Source organism: Talpa europaea (genome assembly GCF_964194135.1).
Source record: "Talpa europaea genome assembly, chromosome: 1".
NCBI lineage: Eukaryota > Metazoa > Chordata > Mammalia > Eulipotyphla > Talpidae > Talpa > Talpa europaea.
The window spans coordinates 25,533,714-25,556,543 of record NC_140073.1 but is presented as its reverse complement, the minus strand read 5'-3'; the positions used below and the strand labels follow the sequence as shown (position 1 = coordinate 25,556,543).

The 22,830-nt window shown below is 39.4% G+C and overlaps 1 protein-coding gene across 1 annotated transcript; it reads left to right on the top strand.

Annotated features, from left to right (window-relative positions):
- Nucleotides 1–15,682: 15,682 nt before the first annotated feature.
- Nucleotides 15,683–16,210, top strand: LOC311175199 (acylphosphatase-2-like; the record flags this gene model as incomplete). The annotated part of the gene is made up of 1 exon (XM_084240112.1): nucleotides 15,683–16,210. One exon carries the CDS (start codon nucleotides 15,683–15,685, stop codon nucleotides 15,980–15,982), a length of 300 nt encoding a protein of 99 aa, XP_084096238.1. The 3' UTR covers nucleotides 15,983–16,210.
- Nucleotides 16,211–22,830: the final 6,620 nt, after the last annotated feature.

Genomic DNA, 22,830 nt, shown 5'->3' with positions numbered 1-22,830 from the left:
AAGGAATACTCTTGATTGAAGACACACTGTCATGGATTTTCTGGGGAATTGTTCAGCTTTCCAAGGGGGGAAAATCACCTATTATTATGTCTGGAAAACATATCATATCCCATGACAAAGAATTTAGGTTTAATTTTATGCATAATGGCCAACTCCATGGAGGTTTTATGTTACAAAGACATAATGCCTGATTTATATATATATATATATATATATATATATTTAAAAATTATTTATTTAAGCACACAAGAGCTGGGGTACAGGCCAGAGGTGTGGGGGGTGAGAAGATTCACCAGAGACTGACTAGGGAACAGAACAGGCAGACTGACTGAAATACACTGCTGAGGGGAACAGCGGGCAAGTCAGGAGAGGTCTACTGCGCCATATGTGGCCGGCCAGGGATCGACCTTGTGCTGCAGAAGCTGCAGACAGCTTCATAGGTTGTGTCTTAACCCCTTGTGCCACCAGGGAGGCCCTGATTTATATTTTTGTGTGATCATTATGCTTGTGGTACACTGGGGCAAGCAGGAAATCCGAGAAATCAGTTATATAAGGAGTAGTCCAAGTGAGATTTAGTGCTCCCTTTTCTTTATCACTGAGGCCCAAATATTCCTGAGGAATCTCCTTTGTCCTTTGCAAAAAAACCTAAGACTCTCTAATAGAATAAGGGATTAAAAACACAAAATATCATGAGAATCCCTCCCCCACCCACACAGAAAAATATAGCCAATGAAGAATTATTTTACCATTTTGAATCCTTGGATTTAGAGTCCACAGGAGATAATGGGGATCCTTAAATGTGTTTTTGCTATTTGATTTTGGCCTAACCTAAAACTAACTCCACACTGCCTTTATAACCCCAATTATATAAAACAATCTTATCTCCTCGCAATAAGTTAATTACTGCTGACAACATAGAAACTTAAACATCAAGTGTGTTTCATTATGCCCTACATTATATAAGATAAACTTATTTATTATTCAACAAATTACTTTCATATACTTTAAAATTTAGTTATTGCACTCTCAACTGTATGGTTGGGAATTCTATATATCTTTGGTTAATCAAAAAAATCAAATTAATAAATTACCTAATAAAATTGAGTAGTTTGTAGCTAATTAGTTTACACAGACAAATGTATCAAAGTAAGTTTTCTTGTGACAGAAAAAAAAAGATTAAAAATAGTCCTCAAGAGGTAGTAGGGGATAATCGTTAAGAAGACAGCACGCCTGAGTTCAAAGCCTGACCACGTCCACTTACTGGCTGAGTGCCCTTGGGGAAATGGCTTAATATCCCTGAGTCTTAGCTCATGCTTCTACAGATAGGACAATAATAATAGAGCCTACTTCATGGGATTGTTGTGAGTACTTGGGTGAAGTTATTATTACTGCCTTGAGGATAAAATACTTGGAAACTCACTACTTAAGATGATATGGTTTGAGAGGTGTCTAGTTGGGGAGACCAGACAAGCATTTCTAAAACAACAGGAAAGCAAAATAAGTCTGTATTAAAGTAATCCACATTGGCAGTATTGAGAAAACAGGACAACTAAGGTCTACTGAATTTGATATGGAGCTCACGAAGGGAAATGTTCTGAAAGGGTGGAGTCCTGGATTTCATCTTCAAGCCGTAGAATTTTAGAATAGAAGGGAATATAGTTCTACATCCTTTGTACCATCTTTTGTTTTCCTTATCAAGTGGGAAGAAAGATAGGAGGGAAAGGAAGACAATAAAATAACTAACTAATAAAAAGTTACCCCTATTGGCAATTGACCCCCAGTCCCGCAGAGGACCTCTGGGAGACCAGTTGGAGTTGCTTCAGATCTGATACATTGGTAGCAGTCAGAAAACTAAGATATTTTGCTGTCCATTTTGTCAATGGTATGTCTGTGCCTGGGAGTTTATTCTCAAGCAACTCTAACTTATGTGTTGTTGGGCATGTTACTATATACAGAAAAAAACTCTCAGGTAAAATCATAAGATTTTTCAGTAAAAAGCTACTGCATGCCTATGAAAAATGTATGTCATAGGTATATGTATAGGAGGTGAATAACATTTGCTATAGACCACCTTTTCCCCGCCCCTAATTGCCAAATGCCCTCTACTAATGTGTTCAGTTCTCATAACTAGTCTTCAGTGTGGTGGATAACAATTTCTTAACAAGATAAAAAGAAAATAAAGCGGCATAAGCTCTAGTTCCCACTATTGTGGGTGGTTCTGAAGCTACTACTGACAATTACCATATCCTTCCTCTACCATTCATTCAGACACTCCTTATCCTCAATCAGCAATTCTGCTTGTTCAGGTTGATTGCTTTATAGGGTGTCCCAGATCATCATCCCTGCAAGGTTTAAGTTCCTTATTACTGAGTCCTTGTCTGTCTGTGGTTGCTGAAATTAATGGTTCAGTGTTTACCAACAGTCTGAAAATAACAAGACACCACAGTGAATGTTCTGAGTTTTATATATTCTCCTTACTATCCCAAATATGTAGCTCAATCTTATCTTCTCATAATAACTAGAGTTAATTACTCTTGACAGTATAGAAACTGCCAACAGAGGCAGAAGGGTCTTACTGTGTTTGCTGATAGAAGAACTTCTCCACCCAGCAGAATCTAGAATTATTGAATGAGAAGCATTGGAAGTAATTATTCCCAGACCCTTGTTCCCACCCTTGAGTTCCCAAATTATTGTATTGTAGCAGATAAAAATGCAGTATAGTCACCATTGGTACAAAATATATGCTGCATTTTGAAAAATAACATCCCAATTTTGGAGAGGGTATCCCCCAAGTTTGAACATTAGCCACATCTTTAGAGGCTAGTCCAATATTGTATGAGGATAGCAGTTTCTGGGTAAAGCAATAAATGTAGTAAAAGCTGATTTCACTGTCATGTGATATATTTTCAGATTTTGTTTGTCTTAAACTGAGTCTGAGATGATATAAGATCATAGGTCAGTAAAATAGACATTCCGTGGGCTATACAATTATGATGCTTGCCAAGCCACTTTAGGTAGGGAAGGAAAATCCGTATCCAGAGTGTGTTTCAATTTCAGTTAGAATTAGATCACTGCCCTTTCTAAAATGCAGTGTGATATAATTTGCTTACCAACAAATGGTTTGTTGATCTTGTGGGAAGGTGTTCAGTGTAGGTATCTGATGCCAGCAGTGAAATATTCTGTAGGGGAGAGAATTACATCAGCCATGGTGAGTGGACACCATGCTCTTAAGTCCAGGTACAGCCTCTGTCCCAGCCACTATGCTACTCAGTTCCCATGGGAATGATGTGGAGGGAAATAGACACATAGTGGGCTTGCCACACAACTGAAGAACATATGGGTAATTTAATATTTTGTAGCAAGAAAAAGCAAGACAACTCTTTGGGGAAAGACATAGCTTCATTTCATTTACTCAATGTGCTTGTTTTAAAATTCATCTATGTTGAAATGTACATCTATAGTTCATACCTTATAATTGCTGAATAATATTCCAGTATAAAGATATGCCACATTTTAAAATATATGTCCATTCACATGTTTTTGGACAATTTAAGCTGTTTCCAGTTTTGTTTCTCACAAATGAAGTTGCTTTAAAAATGAATTCACCAGTAAACATAGGGGTGCAGTTGTGCTTTTGAATTAATGTGTGTGTGTCCTTTGAGTAGATACCGAGGAGTGCAATTGCTGCATCATATGGATGGTCTCACATATAGAAGGAATGTAGAAGACCCAAATAAGGGATCAGGAAAAAAACTAATAATAAAGTAAAGATCAAAATCAACCAGCAACCATAAACCAGAGATACACTGTGGGGGGCGGGGGAGCGTAGGATCAAAACAAGGGGGGGTGGGAATTGCATGGGAATATAACCAAGATGAAAATGCATACATTGTACAAAAATGAAAAAAAATGGTGTAAAAATATATAAAATAAAAAAAATGAATATATCAGTCTTTGCATGGATATATGCTTTCTTTCTTCCTGGGAATATGATTACATGGCATGATATGTATTTCATTTTTAAAGAAAGAACCAACTCTTCATGAAAGTCCAAGTTCTCTCACATCTTTTCCAACATGTGTTATGATCTGTCTTTTTAATTTTAGCTATTTGGATAAGTCTGCAGTAGTATATTCTTAGGGTTTCAATATACATTTCTTTTTTTGTTGTTGTTCCAATTTTTTTTATTTTTATATTTCCCATACAATTGCAACTCCCTTATTTTGACCCCCATCCCTCCTTTCCCCGCCCCCCCACCCAATAGTGTGTCTCTGGTTCATAGTTGTTTGTTGATTTTGGTTTTTTCTTTCTTATAGTTATTCTTTTTCCTGGTCCTTATTTAGGTTTTCTAGATTCCTGCTCTGAGTGAGACCATCCGGTATTTTTTTTTTTTCTTTCTGGCTTATTTCGCTGAGCATGATCCCTTCCAGTGCCATCCATGTTGCTGCAAATTGCATGTGTTTATCTTTTTTGAATGCTGAGTAATATTCCATGGTATATATGTACCACATCTTCTTGATCCAGTCATCTATTTTTGGGCATTTGGGTTGTTTCCAAAGCTTAGCTATTGCAAATAGTGCTGCTATAAACATAGGGGTGCAGATGCTCTTTGGAATTAATGTTTCTGTGTCCTTTGGTCAATATACATTTCTTAATGACCAAGGATGATCATATTTTTGGGTACTTCTTTGCCATCCATATATCTTCTTTGGCAAAACATCTGTCCGAATATATTGTCCATTTTTTATTGGTTATATTGGAAAATTATTATTTGAGCTTTGAGAGTTATATTTTTATTTTTATATTTTCGTTAAAAAAACTCAAAGAGTATCCTTGTTAGCTGCCTATCTACCTACCTCTGGAATATTTATGGTCAATTAGTAATTGCCTTAAATCTCAAGTGACTACCATTTGCAATTTTTGTCTTGCTTCTCATTTCAATAAGTATCTGCTTGACCATACTGAGACTTGATTATATATATCCTAGAAACCATAGGCCAGTGCTATCCAGTGAATTTTCTGTAATGCAAAATGTTCTATGTATCTTGACATAATTGCATTAGTTATTTGACAAATAAACCCATTAATTCTGTGCTTATCTTTGCCCTTTTTCCACCTTCATTGTGTAATAAAACACAGGATTGTAAAACTTTAGAAGACAATCTATTTTAAAACCCAGTGAATTCGTACAAAATACTAAAAAAAAAAAAAAGATTTTTTTTAACTGTACAGAGTAAGAAACACAAATAAGCTAAAAAGTAATCCAAAAATAAATCCTCTAATTGGGCAAATACATTGAGAGGATACAAAGACAGATCCTGAGGAGGGTAAGTATCATTTTGTGATGAGCCCACCTCAAATGGGGACTTGGCGATGTTTCCAGGTGATGGAAGATGCTCTTCTCTGTGGGGAAGCAGCTTCCTTTGCTTGCCCCAGGGCTGATGGGACTCTGAGATTTGACTGCCCCCAAATATATCCACCAAAATAACTCCATTCACTTCTTCCCTCTGGGGCCCTGACCTTCACATAGGAGTCACGCAGGAGCTATAAATTCAGCCTTCTTTATAACATTGTCATTCTTACAATCAAGTCTGGGGCCTGATCCTCAGCATAACCTGCCTTCCAGCTGCAAGAAATTACATCCCTTTAAATGCAGCATTGAGGACCTTCCACCTTTCACGTGTACCCCTGGGCTGATAGCTGAGTGATCTGTCATCCTTTCATTAAAGTTCTGTTTCTAATAAAACTAGCCAACCAATATCACCATCTTTATAATTAATATTGCCTTCATATCTTTAAAATTCTGGCACTATTGTGTACCCTTTCACTTGTATTCTATCCCAACACTCCGGAGGTGAATATTCAGTAACTGGGAAGCTGTAATGCTGTGGGTATCACCAGATAAATGACACACTGAAGTCTTTGGGGGAAACCGAAAGTAAGCAAAGATTTCAGTGCAAGTAATATATTTATTAGGGAAGTGGTCCCAGAAAGCGATATTTATAGGCAAGTGGTAGCATGAAGCAGGGAAGGGATGGATGTTAATATATGTCTTATGAGCACACTGGAGACCACAGGGCACTGTGGAGAAACCCTCAGAAGCTGAGTTTGTTGGCATTTATCAGCCAGTTACCATAATGTGTCACTGTGGTATGTGCTATGCCTGGTGGCTTTAATGCCTCAGTACTTAAGTCCGCGTTGCACATGAGCAGCACATGCTCCTAAAAGCAGAAAAGGCCCCCAGGCAGAGTCACAGTGTTGGTAGGAATAGCAGTCAGTGTGCACAGACACAGTAAGTGCTAATGAGACAGGGTCAGACGCCTGTCAGTGAAAGGTTCAATCCTTCACCTTCTGCACCTTATTCATCACCAGGTACAACACACCACACCCTGGTTTTCCAGAACTTTTGCAGCATCCCTCAACAACATGCTTGTTTTTTTACCTACACACCATGCCCAAGCTGTGCCTTGGTGTAGAATATCCTCCACTCCCTAAGGCCCACCCTCCTGCCCTCATGAACTTCAATTCTTTCAAATCTCAGTTCAGCTGCCACTTCCTCTTGGATGCATTCCCAGCCTCCCTCGGGCAGCGCTGCATTGGTCTTTAAGCCCACTTAATACCCAGTACATATTTCTGGTATAGAGTTTATTATGCTGCTCTTGTTACACTTGCTTTCTTTGCCTTTCTCCCCAAAGGAACTTGGAGCAACTTGAGGGGAAGGATTTCTCTTATTCATCTCTATTTCCTAAGAACATAGCATGGGGCCCGACATTGTGTAAGGAATCAAAGGCTTCGGGGTGAATAAACAAATGAATATCTTGTACTACAGCTCAGCTCTTTTTTCAAGGTGCCCTAGCCAGTCTGTAGCAAAGCTGGGAGTAGCACTATGTCTTTTAACAGCCAGGAAATGGCTGTTAAAATGAGAGGAAATGACTTTTTTCATTAGAAACTACAAGGCAGAACCCACAGATATGGGTGTTGTGGGCAGTATGGGCCAAGAACTTAGGTGGAGCAGACCACACGGTTGTCCTGGAGAGCTTCAGTTCAGTCACATTTGAAAGAGTGTTAGAAGATTTAGAGTTGTGCAGCGACTGTCCTCTGTAGGTGTCCAGGCAAGAAAAACCTGGTGAACTGGAGCTGAATTCAGAGAATAAATTATTTACTTTTTGGAAATTGTCATTAGTACTTTGCTGTTTGGCAGATTCCTTTCCTGTGGTGTTTTTGCGTGTGTGGTTAGTTCATTGTCTTTGTTTCACATTTTCAGCAAACAAATTTCGAATAAGCTCAGCTGAGCCTCAAGGTGATCAATTTAATCTGTTTTCACACAAACGCCTCACTGATTACCTTTGTTATCACCCACCAGAATGCTCTTTAAAAGTGTTCATTGGGGATTCCCCCAAGAAAATCCAGAATTGCAGAAACATCACATTTCCTTCAACATGACTTCATCTTTTGAGGTCTGCCTCCAGGACACTGAGTGTTACAGTGGCCCAAAGCTTTATGTAAGCCCTCAAAGGCCTGGTTCAGAATTATATGATTTTCTGCCAAGCAGTCCAAAGATTTGAGAGCACAGGGTTGGAGTGTAGGGACTTATCAGGACAGATCTGCTGGTGGGACACAATGGGTGAGCGTAAAATTGGTCAAGTGGCTAAGGTCCAGGGGTCAGATCCCCAACTTTGTTGCCTTAGAAACCGGGTTGTCAGCTCAGGGAGGCTGTATCCATCTCTCAGATGGAAAACACAGACAGTGCATTCATCACTTTATACTGATTCATGCAGCTCTCATGTACATTAGAAAATGCATGTCATGGTCTCTCTCAAATTCTAGATAGTCAAATCCTTATCAGAAAGAGTTTGGTGTGCATGGAATCCATTAAAGGGGAATGTAGGGGCAGGAAGGACATAGTGCAGGTTTTCTGATCCCATGCAGACCGGGTAAAGGAGGAGTCAGAGTCCTCAGTGGTTTTGCAGGTTTTTATTGGAGTTCACCAGGCGTATGGCAGGCAGGGGTGCTGGGGGGCCGGGAGGCTGGCAGGCCTCCCAGCCCCCGGCAGGTCTTCACTCTCTGGGCTCTCCGGCCTTCTCTCGGCTTCTGCTTCTCTCTCGGCTTCTGCTCATTCTTGGCTTCTTCATCAGCTGCTGCTAACATCCCCGTGACGCCGCCCTTAAAAGCACAGTCTCAACCCAGGTGAATCCCATCTACCTATGCCCACACCCTACTCCAGGTGCCCGCCATCAGGCATGCATTCAGGACCGCAAGGATCCATCATCTATCCTGATGGCAGGAGGGCAGAAAAGCCTGACATTTTTCCTTACCCTACAGGGAGTTTGCGCAAGTGTTCTCTGGCATCTCACTGGTAGCACTATCCAATGGGTATCCTGGATGACATTTTAAAAATGCAAATCAGGACATATCATCGCTCAGCTTAAAACCCTCAGTGGTTTCAAACTGCTCTTGGATTAAATGGGGGGAAAGTAACTTGTTCCATAAAGTCCAACATGATTTTGCTTTATGCTCACTCAGCCTTTTGACTTGTTTTTCTTCTATGAGGCTCTCTTACCCAGTCCCCTATTCCTGCAGTAGCTTTTTGCTGCCTTAGTCTAGTTAACTTCCACTGTTCTGTAAAAATGTATAATATATGCTCGTATATCATTCATAGTTTTTATTCATTTTTAATAGACATGTATTCTTGTCTTCTATAGGACTAGGGATTTAGTGGGGCAGTGAACAAACCAAGACCTGTGTCCTTATGGAGTGTACATTCTAGACTTCGATGGAGAGCAAAACCAAAAGAAAATATAACATTATACACACACAGCACACATATGTACACACATATTTAAATATAGATGCAATATCTGAAGATGGTAAATGTGATGGGGAAGACATAAAATGGCCTACAGGAGGTGGGTGAGGAGCAAGTTGTTGTTTTATATACAAGGTTATCAGGGAAGGTGTCACTGATAAAATGCTGTTTGAACAGAGAAAGGAGTGAGTAGAGGGCTTTAAGGATATCTGGGAAAAGTGGCTCCAAATAGGAGGAACAGAAAGTGCAAAGTTCCTGGGTCAGAATATGCTTTTTCTATTGCTTTGTAGTATTTATCATGTTATTACTAATAGCAGTTATATATTTATATGTGCTATTATTTTATTAATGACTGTCTTCAGTTCTAGACATCTAAACTTCCTGATGAACAGACAAATTTTTTAAGCATTGTATTCCTACCCCCTACCACATTGGGCCTGATTCCCAACTGATAGTTCATGCATATTTGTGGAAAAGAGAGAGGGAAGATAAGAGAGAGGTAATGAGAGAGTATATGGGAGAATAGGAAAGAGAAAATGAGAAGAGAGGAAGAGAGAGGGAGAAAGAAATCCCTAGAAAGAGAGGAGCTGAGCCTCTTGTCTCGTAGACCCACTTGTCTTACTTGGGCAAAGATGGGCAGCACCAGTGTTAACCCCCACGCCTTTCCCCCTCAGCTTCTGTTGCTGAGAGCTTATCTGTTCTCAGGCACAGTTTCCCCCCTTCAATGTGCGAGTAATTTCATCTGGGTTGGTGTCAAGTCTTACAGGCCTGAAAGAACTCTTCTGAACCTTTAACATGACTTCTCATGTTTTTACTTTGATTCAAGTTCTGTTGATTTTATACTTTGACTCTCAGAAGACCTCCACTTTTTCTTCTACCAGACTCATAGTGACCTTTACTTTTGCCCCATCCCTCCTTAACATGCGTGCTTCCTGATTTCATTTGATCTCCATCATCCGCTAACTGGGACTAACACTGCAGGCAAGGAGACCACCCAGACAAATGCCTCTTTTCTGGAACAGTTCAAATTTTTTCTTTTCTTTTCTTTTCTTTTCTTTTTTTTTTTTTTGCTTTGCTTCCAGTGAGTTTGAAGCCCTCACCATTCTTTGCCAAACTGGAGTAATGTCTAATCTGAAATGAGGCTTCTACAAAATCAGAATTTTCATGCTGATGTGATCCTCAGATCACTCATACGCATATTACAGTCCAACAAGCATTGTTATACCACTTGGTCCTTAATGCAGTGTCTCTTCATATTGCAAAACCTGGGAGACAGAATGCCCATTTCCAACAACTCCCTAAAACAACTGTAATAATGGATTTCAACTTTTCTTAGAGATCACGATGGCAAATTTTTCTATATCTGTATTGTAAAGGATTGATTTTCATATTATTTCTTGACAAGTTTGGCACATCTCATCCCTGCATTTATACCTTGGCATTTCCTTGGCCTGGAATAACTTTATATCCAATTTTTCACTAATTAAATCCCAAATATTTACTGGGGCTTGACCAAAGTCCTTTTCCTTTGATATGTTTGCTCCCTTTTCTGAATTATTATTGTCTGGCCAACAAACCCTTTGCTAAGCACAAGCTCTAGACTATAACCTTTCTGAGGGTGGTGACTTATATCTTGATCAGATTGAAGCCCTAAGGGTTCTTAGCATCTTCCCTTGAATGTGGTAGGTATCTTTAATATTAATCAAGGGCCCCATGGTTTAGGAGAGTGGGTCCGTTTTCTCTTGTAAACTGAACAGAGGCCAAATTCTTTTAATTTGATCCCATTTAAACCAAATAGGGGCTAGTAGTAGCAATACTTAGCCCTCACCCCAGTAACTCTGGGGATAGCATTGCAGATTATGAATGAACTATTGACATAAAAGAATGGAGGTAGCACATGATAAAGGATCCATGGAGAAGCTCATATTTTCCAGCACCTGATCCAGTCTATACAGTGTCATTTGGTTGAGAGTAAAGCAAAGATCTGCTACTGATACTCTGTTGTTTTCAGGTCAGGAGAAGCTGACTTCTGTAGCAATCCTCCATAGTGTAAGCCTTTCTATAAATGAATAAATCAGACTTGATTTTCATCTGTTGAAAAATTATTCATCTATTTAGTGAGTCTTGATATCTCGATCATAAACTTTGCACTGTTCTTGGTGTTGTGATTATATAAAGGACACATACAAAATACATAATGTGGTTCCTGACCTTTCAGTTCATTTGAAGAGGTAGGACAGGACCTACTTCTGTAGATTGAATAAAATGCAGGTGCTCATGGCAACTCTGCCAGAGCTGCTTATGGACACTTGATCAGGACTTGGCCCCATAAAGGGTGCATGGTCAGTAAGTGCTAATAGAAGTGTCAGAGACTTGGAAGGTCTAATGGACATGATGGATTTAGGGTAGGTCCTCAGAAAGGGGACCCTTTGAATAGATTTGCATGGGAAGGCTTATATTGCTCAGATCTGGGATAAGATTAACTCCACTTTCCCCACTGCCCTCCTTGTAGTGTGTGGTCAGGGTAAATCTGCTTCTCTGTCTTTCCTGAAAGCTGCAGTGAACCACTGAGTAGGGCTAGTCTATTAGCCTTCCTTCTTCCTCCAAGTAACCCCCAAAATTCAGGCTCTTGGTAGTGTGGCTCAACTGATGATGTGGGAAAATATCTCCCTGCTTAATTAGAATGCAGTTCGTTAACTTGGTGCCAAGTTGTCTTTCCTCGGGGCTTCCAGAGGAAGCCATGGAGTAGAATGCACAACAGCCGGGGCCTACCTGAAAGTGAAAGTGAATCTTGCTGCAGGAAAAGAGCAAGGAGCTGCATATGCCGCATCATCTGTTCCTGCTTATTTTTTCCCTCTGCTGCAATGAGACCTGCTCTCAGCTCTGGGGGAGGTAGCAGCTAAGGTTGACTTCCATCTTTAAGAGAAAATATTTATCAACTTTCATATGGAATGTTTTTCTTAATGCAAATTACTATACCACTTTTCCTGCAATCAGCAGATACTTTTTAGAGACTGATTTTATGCAAGCCGGTGTCAGATGCTGGGGATATGACATTGAATAAGACACAATCCTTGCCTTCTCAAAACTTCCTGTATACACCAGAAATTGAAAAATTAATCCAGGCAATTATAATTCTGTGATAAATTCTTTGAGAGATGTACAAAATTATTACGTACTTCCAGGAATGGTACTTCAACCAGATGGAGGAAGTACAACAGGAAAGTCTCCCAGATACACTAATGTTCAAGCAGAATTTAAAGCTGAAATAGAAGATTCTAGGTAGTATTAGATAGGAAAAAATAAAGCAATAGGGAAATCCTTCCGCAATGAGGTAACCACATGGAAAAAAATCAGAGTGGCCATAGTGCTTTTTTAAAAAAAGATTTATTTATTTATGCATATAAGAACTGGGTACAGGCCAGAGGTGCGAGGGGAGAGAGGATTCACCAGAGACAGAGTGGGGAATAGAACAGGCAGACTGACTGAAATAAACTGCTGAGGGGAGCAGTGGGTGAGACAGGAGAGGTCTGCTGCACCATGTGGGGTAGCTCCCTGGCTGAGTGGGGATCAAACTCATGCTGCAGAGGCTGTGGATACCTTCATAGTGCTGTGCTTAACTCCTTGCGCCATGAGGAAGGCCCTCCCCATAGTGCTTTCTTTTTATTTTTTACATCGTTTTCATTTTTGCACAATGTATGCATTTTCATCTTGGTTGTATTCGCCATACAATTCCCCCCCCCCTTATTTTGACCCTAATCCCTCGTCCCCTCCCCCCCTTAGTGTGTCTCTGGTTTATAGTTGCTTGTTGATTTTGATTTTTACTTTATTATAATTAGTCTTTTTCCTGATCCCTTATTTTCTAGATTTTTCATTTTCTAGATACCTGGTTTTCTAGATTTCTTGCTATGAGTGAGACCATCTGGCACTTTTCTTTTTCTTTCTGGCTTATTTCGCTGAGCATCATCCCTTCCAGTGCCATCCATGTTGCTGCAAACTGCATGTGTTTATCTTTCTTGATTGCTGGGTAATATTCCATGGTGTATATGTACCACATCTTCTTGATCCAGTCATCTATTTTTGGGCATTTGGGTCATTTCCAAAGCTTAGCTATTGTAAATAGTGCTGCTATAAACATAGGGGTGCAGGTGCCCTTTTGAATTAATGATTCTGTGTCCTTTGGGTAGCTTTTAATGGGATAGCCTGTAGTTCAGCTTGACTGGAGAGAAGAGCAGAGATAAGAAAACAGTTGCTCTAAAGTTACAGAAGTAGAGAACTTGTGTCTCATATTTTTTTTATGAGCTGGTCAGCCAAGAGTGGTCACCGAGGAGGAGCTTGGGAAAACAAAATTTATTGTACTCATAGGTCCTAGAGACAGGAGGCATGGCTGGGGTGCAGGGTCACCTTGAAAAAACATCAGGTGGCCAGGAAGTAGAAACAGAAGCTGGCCAAAGATTTAGGCTGGAACCTTTAATGGGGAAAGGAAAGACAGAACAAAGCTAATAGTTTAGAACTGGGAAGTTTGAAAATTTTTGGTGGGCTTTGGGGTATAGGGGTGGAGGAAAATGGACAAATTCAAGAGATTGAAGAGATACAAATGATTAGATTTTGTGACTGGATGGATAAGAGAGGAGTCCATGTTAGTGCTGCAAATTTCTGTGGCAAATAACAGAATGTCCAACTCAATTTGGCTTAAACTGAACCATCTTCAGATGTAACTTCATTCAGAGTTTAAATGTTGTCTTCGGGGACTATCTTTCCCCAGAGAGTCTCTCACTGTTTCCTCTGGGTTGATTCCGTTTTACGGTGTATTGTGTTATTCCTAGGAACTAGCATCATCCCAGCACCCAGTCCCATGAAAGACAATTCCACTTTTCAATGGGCCAAACAAGCCTTGGAACTGAGACCCCCACACTTTTGATTCAATGTCACTCTCTTTCTTGAGAATAATCATTGTGACCATTGGAATAAAAAGTCTGATTTTGCTTGGACTGTGTCCTGTCACCTCCCCTAGAGACTACTCTCCCAAAGCACTTGGCAGGCGAGAATTCTACCACTGAACCACCCATGCGCACATACTCTCCCAAAGCACTTGGGCTGGCAGTTGGCCAGTCGAGGCTCTTTTAAGGGGAACAGATTATCAAATTTAGAGTAAAAAGTATTTGGAGAAATAAATAGTAACTACCTGCTTTATATCATGTTTGATATACTGGTGTGGGCAATTGCGTGGCTCATGGTACATTCATTAAATTTGGAGACAATGAAATAGGTATAGATTTGTGAGTTCAGAGTACATAATTGGCTGATAAGTAGGTTTAAAACATAATGGCTTAGTACATTTGAAATTTCAGTATTAGAATGTGATGTCCAGTATGGATGGAGAAAGGATTACCTGTGTCCCAGATTTGTTATTTAAACAACTATTTTCTCTTGCCTGATAGTGAGTCAAGAATTTTCTGGCTCAAGAATTTCTCTCCAGTGTCCAAACTGCACATCACCATTGTCCAAAACATGGTGGTTGGTTATGAAAATACAAAGTTGAGTGATTCCCATGATTTCTATATTCAAGGAGCTGATAGTGTGGTAGGGAAGAAAGATAAATACAAAACTACATTATAGTGAATTAGGTATTATTAGAGAAGACCAAAAAGGGAACAGAATTAAGAAAGGGATGGATTGCAGGCTCTTTGGAGAGTTGGTGATATCTTCAGAGAGGAGGTAATTTGGGAATAGAATCTGGCTGCAAGTGGGAAAGTGAACAGTGTATAGACATTTACAGAATTGCATATAGTCCTGTATACTGACAACATAAAATAATTGAGGTGTTGGTAAGATGTTTTGTCCATTGATAACTCCTAACAACCCGTCTACCCATCTGTGTGGTATAATTTCAGAAAGAGTAAACTCTCCCATAGACTAATCCACCCATACTTAAAAATATTTATCTTATTGACAAAGGACTAGGGTTTTGAGTAGAAATTAAAATATTGACCTTGAAGCAAGTAAATAGCAAGGTAATTATTATCTTTTATTAAGCATTAGCTAATCACATAATTTTAAAGGACAACAGGACCTGAGAAAGTGGGACTCTATACTTTAATAAACTCTTCTGGATACATTCTCAGTCAATGTATGTATATAAAAAAACTCAAGAGGACCTCCCTGGTGGCTCAGCGGTTGAGCGCTGGGTTGCGAAGCTGCCTGCAGCCTCTCCAGTGCCGGTTCGATCCCCGGCCGCTGGGTGAGGATCCCACATGGGCAGCAGACCTCTCCTGGCGCCCACTGCTCTCCTCAGCAGTGTGCTTGGTCAGTCTGCCTGCTCTGTTCCCCGCTCTGGCTCTGGTGAATTCTCTCACCCTCCCACACTTCTGACTGTACCCAGTGCATGTATAAATAAATAAATAAATAAATCTTTAAAGAGAGAGAGAGAGAAAAAAAAAAAACAAAACTCAAGAATGTTAACTGTTGCTACCAAGACTGTGATTATTCATCAAGAACTACCAGATAGTCACACAAGAACTTCTCCCCCAACTCTCTCCTAGCTTCTTTAATTAGCAAACTCCTATTCATTCTTCAAAACACTCACTACAGTACAACACACCAAGATAATGTGACTTCTGCTTCAAGAGCAATTCATTCAGATATTAGCATATTGTAACACAATTCTTCAATTTTCTTATCTCTTATCTATCAGATTTTAAGCCCCTCCTTGGAAGCAGGAAAAAAAATCTTAGGTATCTCTGTAACTTCTGTGTATTATGGAAAATGTGGAACAAAAGTAAATCTTTTAAAGGAAAGCATTCCAGTCTCATGGCAGCCGCAGTAGCCGCACCCCGAACCCCGCTACGGCTCCTCGGCAGAGGGCTCGCTGCCGCCATGTCTACCGCTGGGCCCCTCAAATCCGTGGACTACGAGGTGTTTGGGAGAGTGCAGGGTGTTTGCTTCAGAATGTACACAGAAGGCGAGGCAAAGAAGATAGGCGTGGTCGGCTGGGTGATGAACACCAGCAAAGACACTGTGACAGGCCAAGTCCAAGGCCCGGAAGAGAAAGTCAATTCCATGAAGTCCTGGCTGAGCAAAGTGGGGAACCCCAATTCTCGAATTGACCGTGCGGACTTTTCCAATGAAAAAACCATCTCTAAACTTGATTACTCTAATTTTAGTATTCGGTATTAGAAGAGAAACTGACACTGGAATGCTTATGGCTGTAGAAAATACACTATTATTCCTTAGTCTATATACTAGAACCATAGTAGCAGAGTAGGGTAAAAAAAAAAAAAAAGGAATTTTCTATTCTGAAAGCTACATTGTATATGTTACTGAAAATATACCTGATAATGAAATAGTTTTATTTAAGTATGTTTTTAACAAGAAAAAAACAGTATTCTAAAATAAAAATTGTCATTACCACATAATTCATTGACTATTTTAAGCTTGTCTCATGAAATCTTGAGTTCTAATGAAAATTTTAGCATGTATGTTATTTAGCTTGCCATAAGATAAAGTTAATATTGTGAAAAAACAAACAAGAATGTAAAATAAGGGTATGTCATTGATTAATTAATTAAAAAATTATTGCTAGGTATGTTGTCTGCATTGAAAAAAAAATAAAAGAAAGCATTCCATATTCTAGCTCTAAAAGTCTCTCTATAGTAGTCCAGAGGTAACATCTACATAAAGAGCTTAATGGGAACTTCTAAAGATGATAAAATTATTAGTTAATGATGTTTGAATCCTGTTTGATTTCTTCCTCTCCTATTTTCTGTCCTACACATGAAAATACCTTGACTAGTCATGAGTCAAGAATTTGCTAGCATAATGTTGTAGGACTTTTAATTCAACTTGGAAGTTGAATTGTAATATTTATATAAACTACTAGAAGGGGAAGGTAATGGAAGTACGTGCAAAATGTGGAGGGGTGCAGTGGACTATGGGTACTTTGGTGGTGGGTGTAGTGTGGTAACATATATCCAAAGAGGTGTGAATGTGTTGGTGTTGTATACTATATTGTTATCTCAATAAAAAAAAAGAATACAGTGATTGTATTTATTATATTGTATCATGAGCTTTGGTTTTAGACCTTTAACCAAGAAAAGTGCTACATGGCACTTTTTCCTTACTAGCTTGAGGATGGATGGTTCAGATGGCCTCACAGATGCTGTCTCTCTTTACCAGAGCTTTCTGGGTTGCATCAGCCTGTGTTGGCTCCTGGAATTAAGTTTAAGGGTGGGGTAGCCATAGGACATGTTCTTTTGGCAGAATGTATTCTCTATTCCATTTCTTTCATGAGGAAGTTCTATGCCTTTTAGTAGGAAGAATTTCTTGGTGAAAGATATTACATTAAATACAACTGATGCCTCCCATTGTAAAGTGCACCTCTAGTCCTAGGAGAGACCTTAAGTAACCCAATAACATCAGTACTTACAATAATGCTCTATCATGAAGTTTCTGGTGATGTCTCAGACACAGTGAGTACTCACAAAGTACATGACTGGATGATTGGCATCAGGAGCTACAAGGGTGATCCTGCAGTCATCAAGAAGTGGTAAGTACCTAGGAGTGGAATTACTGGATCATATGGAAGCTCTATGTTAGTAGGTCCAGAAATCTCCACACAGCTCTCCATAGTGGTTGGACCAGTTTGCACTCCCACCAGCAGTGCAGGAGAGTTCCTTTTTCTTCACACCCTCGCCAACATTTGTTGTTGCTAGTTTTTTTAATATGTGCCATTCTCACTGGTGTAAGATGGTATCTCATGGTAGTTTTGATTTGCATTTCCCTGATTACAAGTGATGTTGAACATTTTTTCATATGCCTGTTGGCCATTTGCATTTCCTCTTCAGAGAAGTTTCTTTTTAGCTCTTCTGCCCATTTTTTGACTGGATTATTTTCTTTGTTGTTGTTGAGTCTTATCAGCTCTTTGCAGATTTTTGTGATCAGTCCTTTATCATTAGTGTTTATAGCAGCACTATTTACAATAGCTAAGCTTTGCAAACAGCCAAATGCCCAAAAATAGATGACTGGATCAAGAAGATGTGGTACATATACACCATGGAATATTACTCAGCATTCAAAAAAGATAAACACATGCAATTTGCAGCAACATGGATGGCGCTGGAAAGGATCATGCTCAGCGAAATAAGCCAAAAAGAAAAAGAAAAATACCGGATGGTCTCACTCATAGCAGGAATCTAGAAAACTTAAATAAGGGACCAGGAAAATGAATAACCATAAGAAAGTGAAAATCAAAATCAACAAAAACTGTGAACCAGAGACACTTTTTGAGGGGTGGGGGGCGGGAGGGGAGGGATTGGGGTCAGAATGGGGGGGTTGCAATTGTATGGGGAATATAAAAATAAAATTTATTATTTAAAAAAAAAAAGAAGTGGTGAGATACTGACTGTTCTGGAGAAATGGGAGGAGCACCTGGAGGAAAAGAAATTCATTCATTCATTCAGCAAATACTTAATGAGCACTTACTGTGTGCTCCCACATTTCCTGGCACTGTGTATGAATGGACAAGATGAAGGAAGATAAAAGGTTACCTGTTTCATAGATTTATCAAGAGACCTCCCCCAAATATTCTGTCATTTACCTTCATTGCTTGTTTTAAAGCTACATGTTATGAAGTGCTCAGTGGGAGGGGGATGAGAAGAGTAAGAAGAAAATTATGCCATAATATTGCTAGAGTGCTATGATATATTTTAAATTATTTCAACTAGGTCACTCTCGAAAGAGTCTTTCTGTTTCTGAAGAGCTTAATCCTCCCAGATAATTTCTGTAATGTGCTACTCCAAACACAGCCCTCTTTTTCTTTTTTTCCCCAACTCCTTAAGCCTCATCATAGGTTGCTGAGCAATCTTTTGAACACAAGAAAAAAGATCATTATCATCATTATGCTGTTACCCTTGAAGAAAGCATGTAAAGAGACTGACACAGGATGCATAATTTAAGAAAATACACAGACACTAGAGATTGCATAATAGCCTCTTGTTCTCCTTACTGCCTCTAAATGTAATTGAGACTAAATATATGTACACACACACACATATACACACACACACCTCTTTTGTGAGACAGTATTTTGATTAAGCTTCAGACAGCAGGGACAGCATCTATTTTTTCCCCAATGTATAATCCAGTGTTTACATAGTACCTGGTACAAAACAGGCACTTAGATACCCGTTCAATGGACAAACAAATAAACTGCATTTCCAACATCTTTCTTCAGTAATTTTTTAAAAGATTTATTTATTTATGGGGTACAGGGCGGAGGTGCAGGGAGTGAGAGGCTTTACCAGAGACAGAGTGGGTAACAGAAGAGGCAGACTGGCCGAAGTACACTGCTGAGGGGAGCAGCAGGCAAGACAGGAGAGGTCTGCCTCACCATGTGGGAATCTCCCTGGCTGGCTGGGGATTGAACTCTTGCTGCAGAGGCTGTGGATTTCTTCATAGTGCAGTGCTTAACTCCTTGCGCCATCAGGGAGGCCCTCTTCAGTTATTTCTTATGTTCATCTTTTGTATTTGTAGCTTTTGTTTCTCATGATTTCATTTCAGGTTTTCTTCCTTCCCTGCAACAATGCTTTCATTAGTTTATGGAATTCCTCTATTATTGGAGAATTGCCTTTAATTACCTATATTTCTATCTGGTTCTTAGGCATAGTTCTTAGGCATAGTGGAGGGTCAGATCTTCAATCTTCACACTGCTTTTTCAGTTTCCCCCCCAGCTTTTGTTTCCATCCTGCCACTGGATTGCCTACTCTATGAAGCCAATATTTCCTACAAAGCTCTCTTAAGTACCTGACAGTTTAACTATGGCCACAGGAGCACTTTGTCTGACTGGGATTTGATATCCTTATCCCTGGGAGTTCAACTTCAATTCCAACTTCAAGGCAGGGAATTTTACTGAACAAAGCAACTGCGAATTGGGGGAAGGAACTTTGGGTGCAGACCTGAGTTAATGTTATTATTACCACTTACTAGGTGTTCAGTCTTGGGAAAGTTACTTAAATTCTGAGTCTTGGTTCATTGATGGAATTTCTTAAAATCACTCCATAGATTTGGTTTAGATAAGATGCCTAAACCAGTCCTACCCAAAGTGGAGGAGCTAAAAATCCTTTTGGCAGTTGTTCATTATCCATCCATCCATCTTTAATCTTTCATTATAAGCTTGAAGTCAAGCATTTAAAAATTTATTATGTTATCTGATATACACCCAAAGACCTGGCATTGTATCTGACAAGCGAACACTGAGTAGAGACTCAGTGTATATTTGCCGAATGAATAAATGGGTTAATCAATCAATCAGTCAGTCCATCCATCCATCCAAAAATCACTGACATATCTGCTAGGAAATATAAAATGATGACTGGAATGCAGTTTGGAATTTAATGAGGAAGACAGAAATTTTCACAGAACCAGTCAAATATTTGTTAGTGTCCCTGGGGCTACCATAACAAAGAGCCACAAAATGGATAGACATTTAGTCTCTCACAGTTTTGGAGGTTAAAAGTCCAAAATTAAGGTGTTAAACAGGGCTCCAACTTCAGCTCCCTTCCAAGTCTCCAGGGAGTGTATCCTTCCTGTTCTCTTCCAGTTTTAGTTAACCCCAGGCATTCTTTGCTTTTGAAAAGTACAGCTTCAATCTGTGCCTCTGTCTTTTTGTGTGTCCATTTTTCCATAGTGTGTCTGTGTCTCTGTTTCTTCTCTTATAAAGATACTAATTGTTTTGTGTTAATGATGTATTCTACTCTAGCATACCCTCATCTTAACTAATTAGATCTGCAAAAACCCTACTTCCAAACAAGATCACGTTTTGATGTGCTAGGTGTTAGAATTTCTTATGTTTTTGTGGAGGACACAGTTAAACCCATAGCAATATTAAATCTGAAAACAGAGAAAAGAAGAATGTACTCTGGGGTCAGAAGAAGGGAAAGGGTAATTCTAAATTGTGAATGAATAAGAGCAAGGAGAAATTAAGGTAGACTTCTTGGAGAAGCCTTGAATGAGGAGTAGCAAGAATAGGTAAGGAAGAGTCATTTTGAGTTGAATAGACAACATCAGCAATGGCAAGAATGGAGTAAAAAAATAAATGGTACATAGTTTACCACCCCCGCATTGGTTCAGTCAGTCATTACTTGTTATTTTATCCTTGTTTATTATCCTTGCTGATCCCAAACATCAGTCTCAAAACCTTCCTTAATATAACATTCTGGATGTGGCCAGTCAAGCAGATGGAGCACCCAAGACAAAACTTAATTGCATTATGCATAGAAGCAGGTAAGCATGTTTCAATAACTGAATATTTAAATGACTGGTACAATCAGGCCCACAGTAATGTCAGGGGATGAGGCAACTGGTTCAGTTGTAAAAGACTCTACAAGAAACCAGTTTAGTCTTTTGTTTTTCTTGGATCTTAGGAGATTTCTGTGTCTCTATTACTGTATAACTTCCCCTCCCCCACAGCCATATTCTATTCTACTAAAACTGGTTTGATAAAGTTTTGGCTTTTTGGTATCAAACAAGATCCTCACATGAGTTATAGCTGAGGGGTAAAGTGTTTGACTGCAATCAAATCCTACCCAGATAAATTATGGGGTAGCATATTAATTTTCTTTTTTTGTGTAAAAATAACTATAATCTTAGCAGCTGAAAATATCACCCTTTGATTACCTTAGAGTTTCTGTTGTCAGAAGTCTGAACATCATGTAGTTGTATTTTCTGTTCAATATCTTACCAGCCTGATATCAAGATGTTGGCTGGAGCTTCAGTTATCAATTAGGGGTGGAGTCCTCTGCTAAGTTTACTTATTGGTAGCGCAATTCAGTTTCTTGCAGCTGTAGGACTGAGGTTCCCATTATTTTGTTAGCTATTGGACAGTATGTGGTACAATTCTCAAAGTACATACTTTGTTTTCGTCTAGACATGACTCCCTGTTTTCAGCCAGCCAGAGAGCAGTCTTTAAATGGGCTCATCTACTTACATCAGGCCCACCCAGGATAATCTCCCTTTTGCCATAAAATGTAACAAACAGAGGAGTAATATCATATTTGCAGGTCCCACCTACAGTTAAATGGGAAAGGACTATACAGAGACAAGAGTCAGTGGGGCCATCTTAAAATTCTGCCTATCACAGGGCATATGCTGGTGGACATCTTCATATCTGATGACAGACCAGGTCTTTGACTTTGGGTGAGATGCTTTTATCTCTGGGTTCTGATTTTTCTCCCCTATAAAATGAGGGTGTTGTTATTGATAGGGTTAAGATTTCTATCCATACTGAGGAAACAGATATATGTGTCCATTGTCTCCTGGAAAATCCTAGAGGTCGTATTTGTTAAGTTGACTGGAGTAAGCCAACCTTCCCTTTGTTCTGCCATATGAGGTTCATCAAACCCTTTGATTCTATCTTGACTGCACATTTCTATCTTCACTTCACATTTTCCTGCATAGTCCTCTGAGAAGTAGGAATGTACGAAGATCATTGTGTCCACATATGGATGCTCTAAGTCTGATGACACTTACCATGGTTAGGAATGTCTGGGGCCATTTTCTTTTTTAAAAAGTTACTGGCACAATTGTGTATGATGCTGACATCCTGCTAGATTTCAGTCTCTTCCCTGCTCTTCCAGGATGAGGTTAACTAAATTAAATCATAGTTAATATATTATTTCTTTGAATTATGGTTAATAATTTAAAAAAATCTAAATATCAGCACGATTTCCATTGGAATAATCAATAATTCACGGAACATCACATGACTTAGATTCCACACTTGATACTGGATATTAGCTCAGGCTGAGGCCGACCAAGTCATTGTAGAAAGTACAATGTCATAAAGTACCAAGTAATAAAGTAGAAAGTAGCATTTTTCACACTGGAGATTCAGGCAAGGTCACTTACCCTCACTCTGATAGTGAATGTCCCTATCTCTAAGAAGGAACTCCTCTCCAATACATACTTTGGGTGAAATAAAGTTTCCACCACTAACAAGCCCCTTAGGCTACAAATCTCTAGCCTAATGG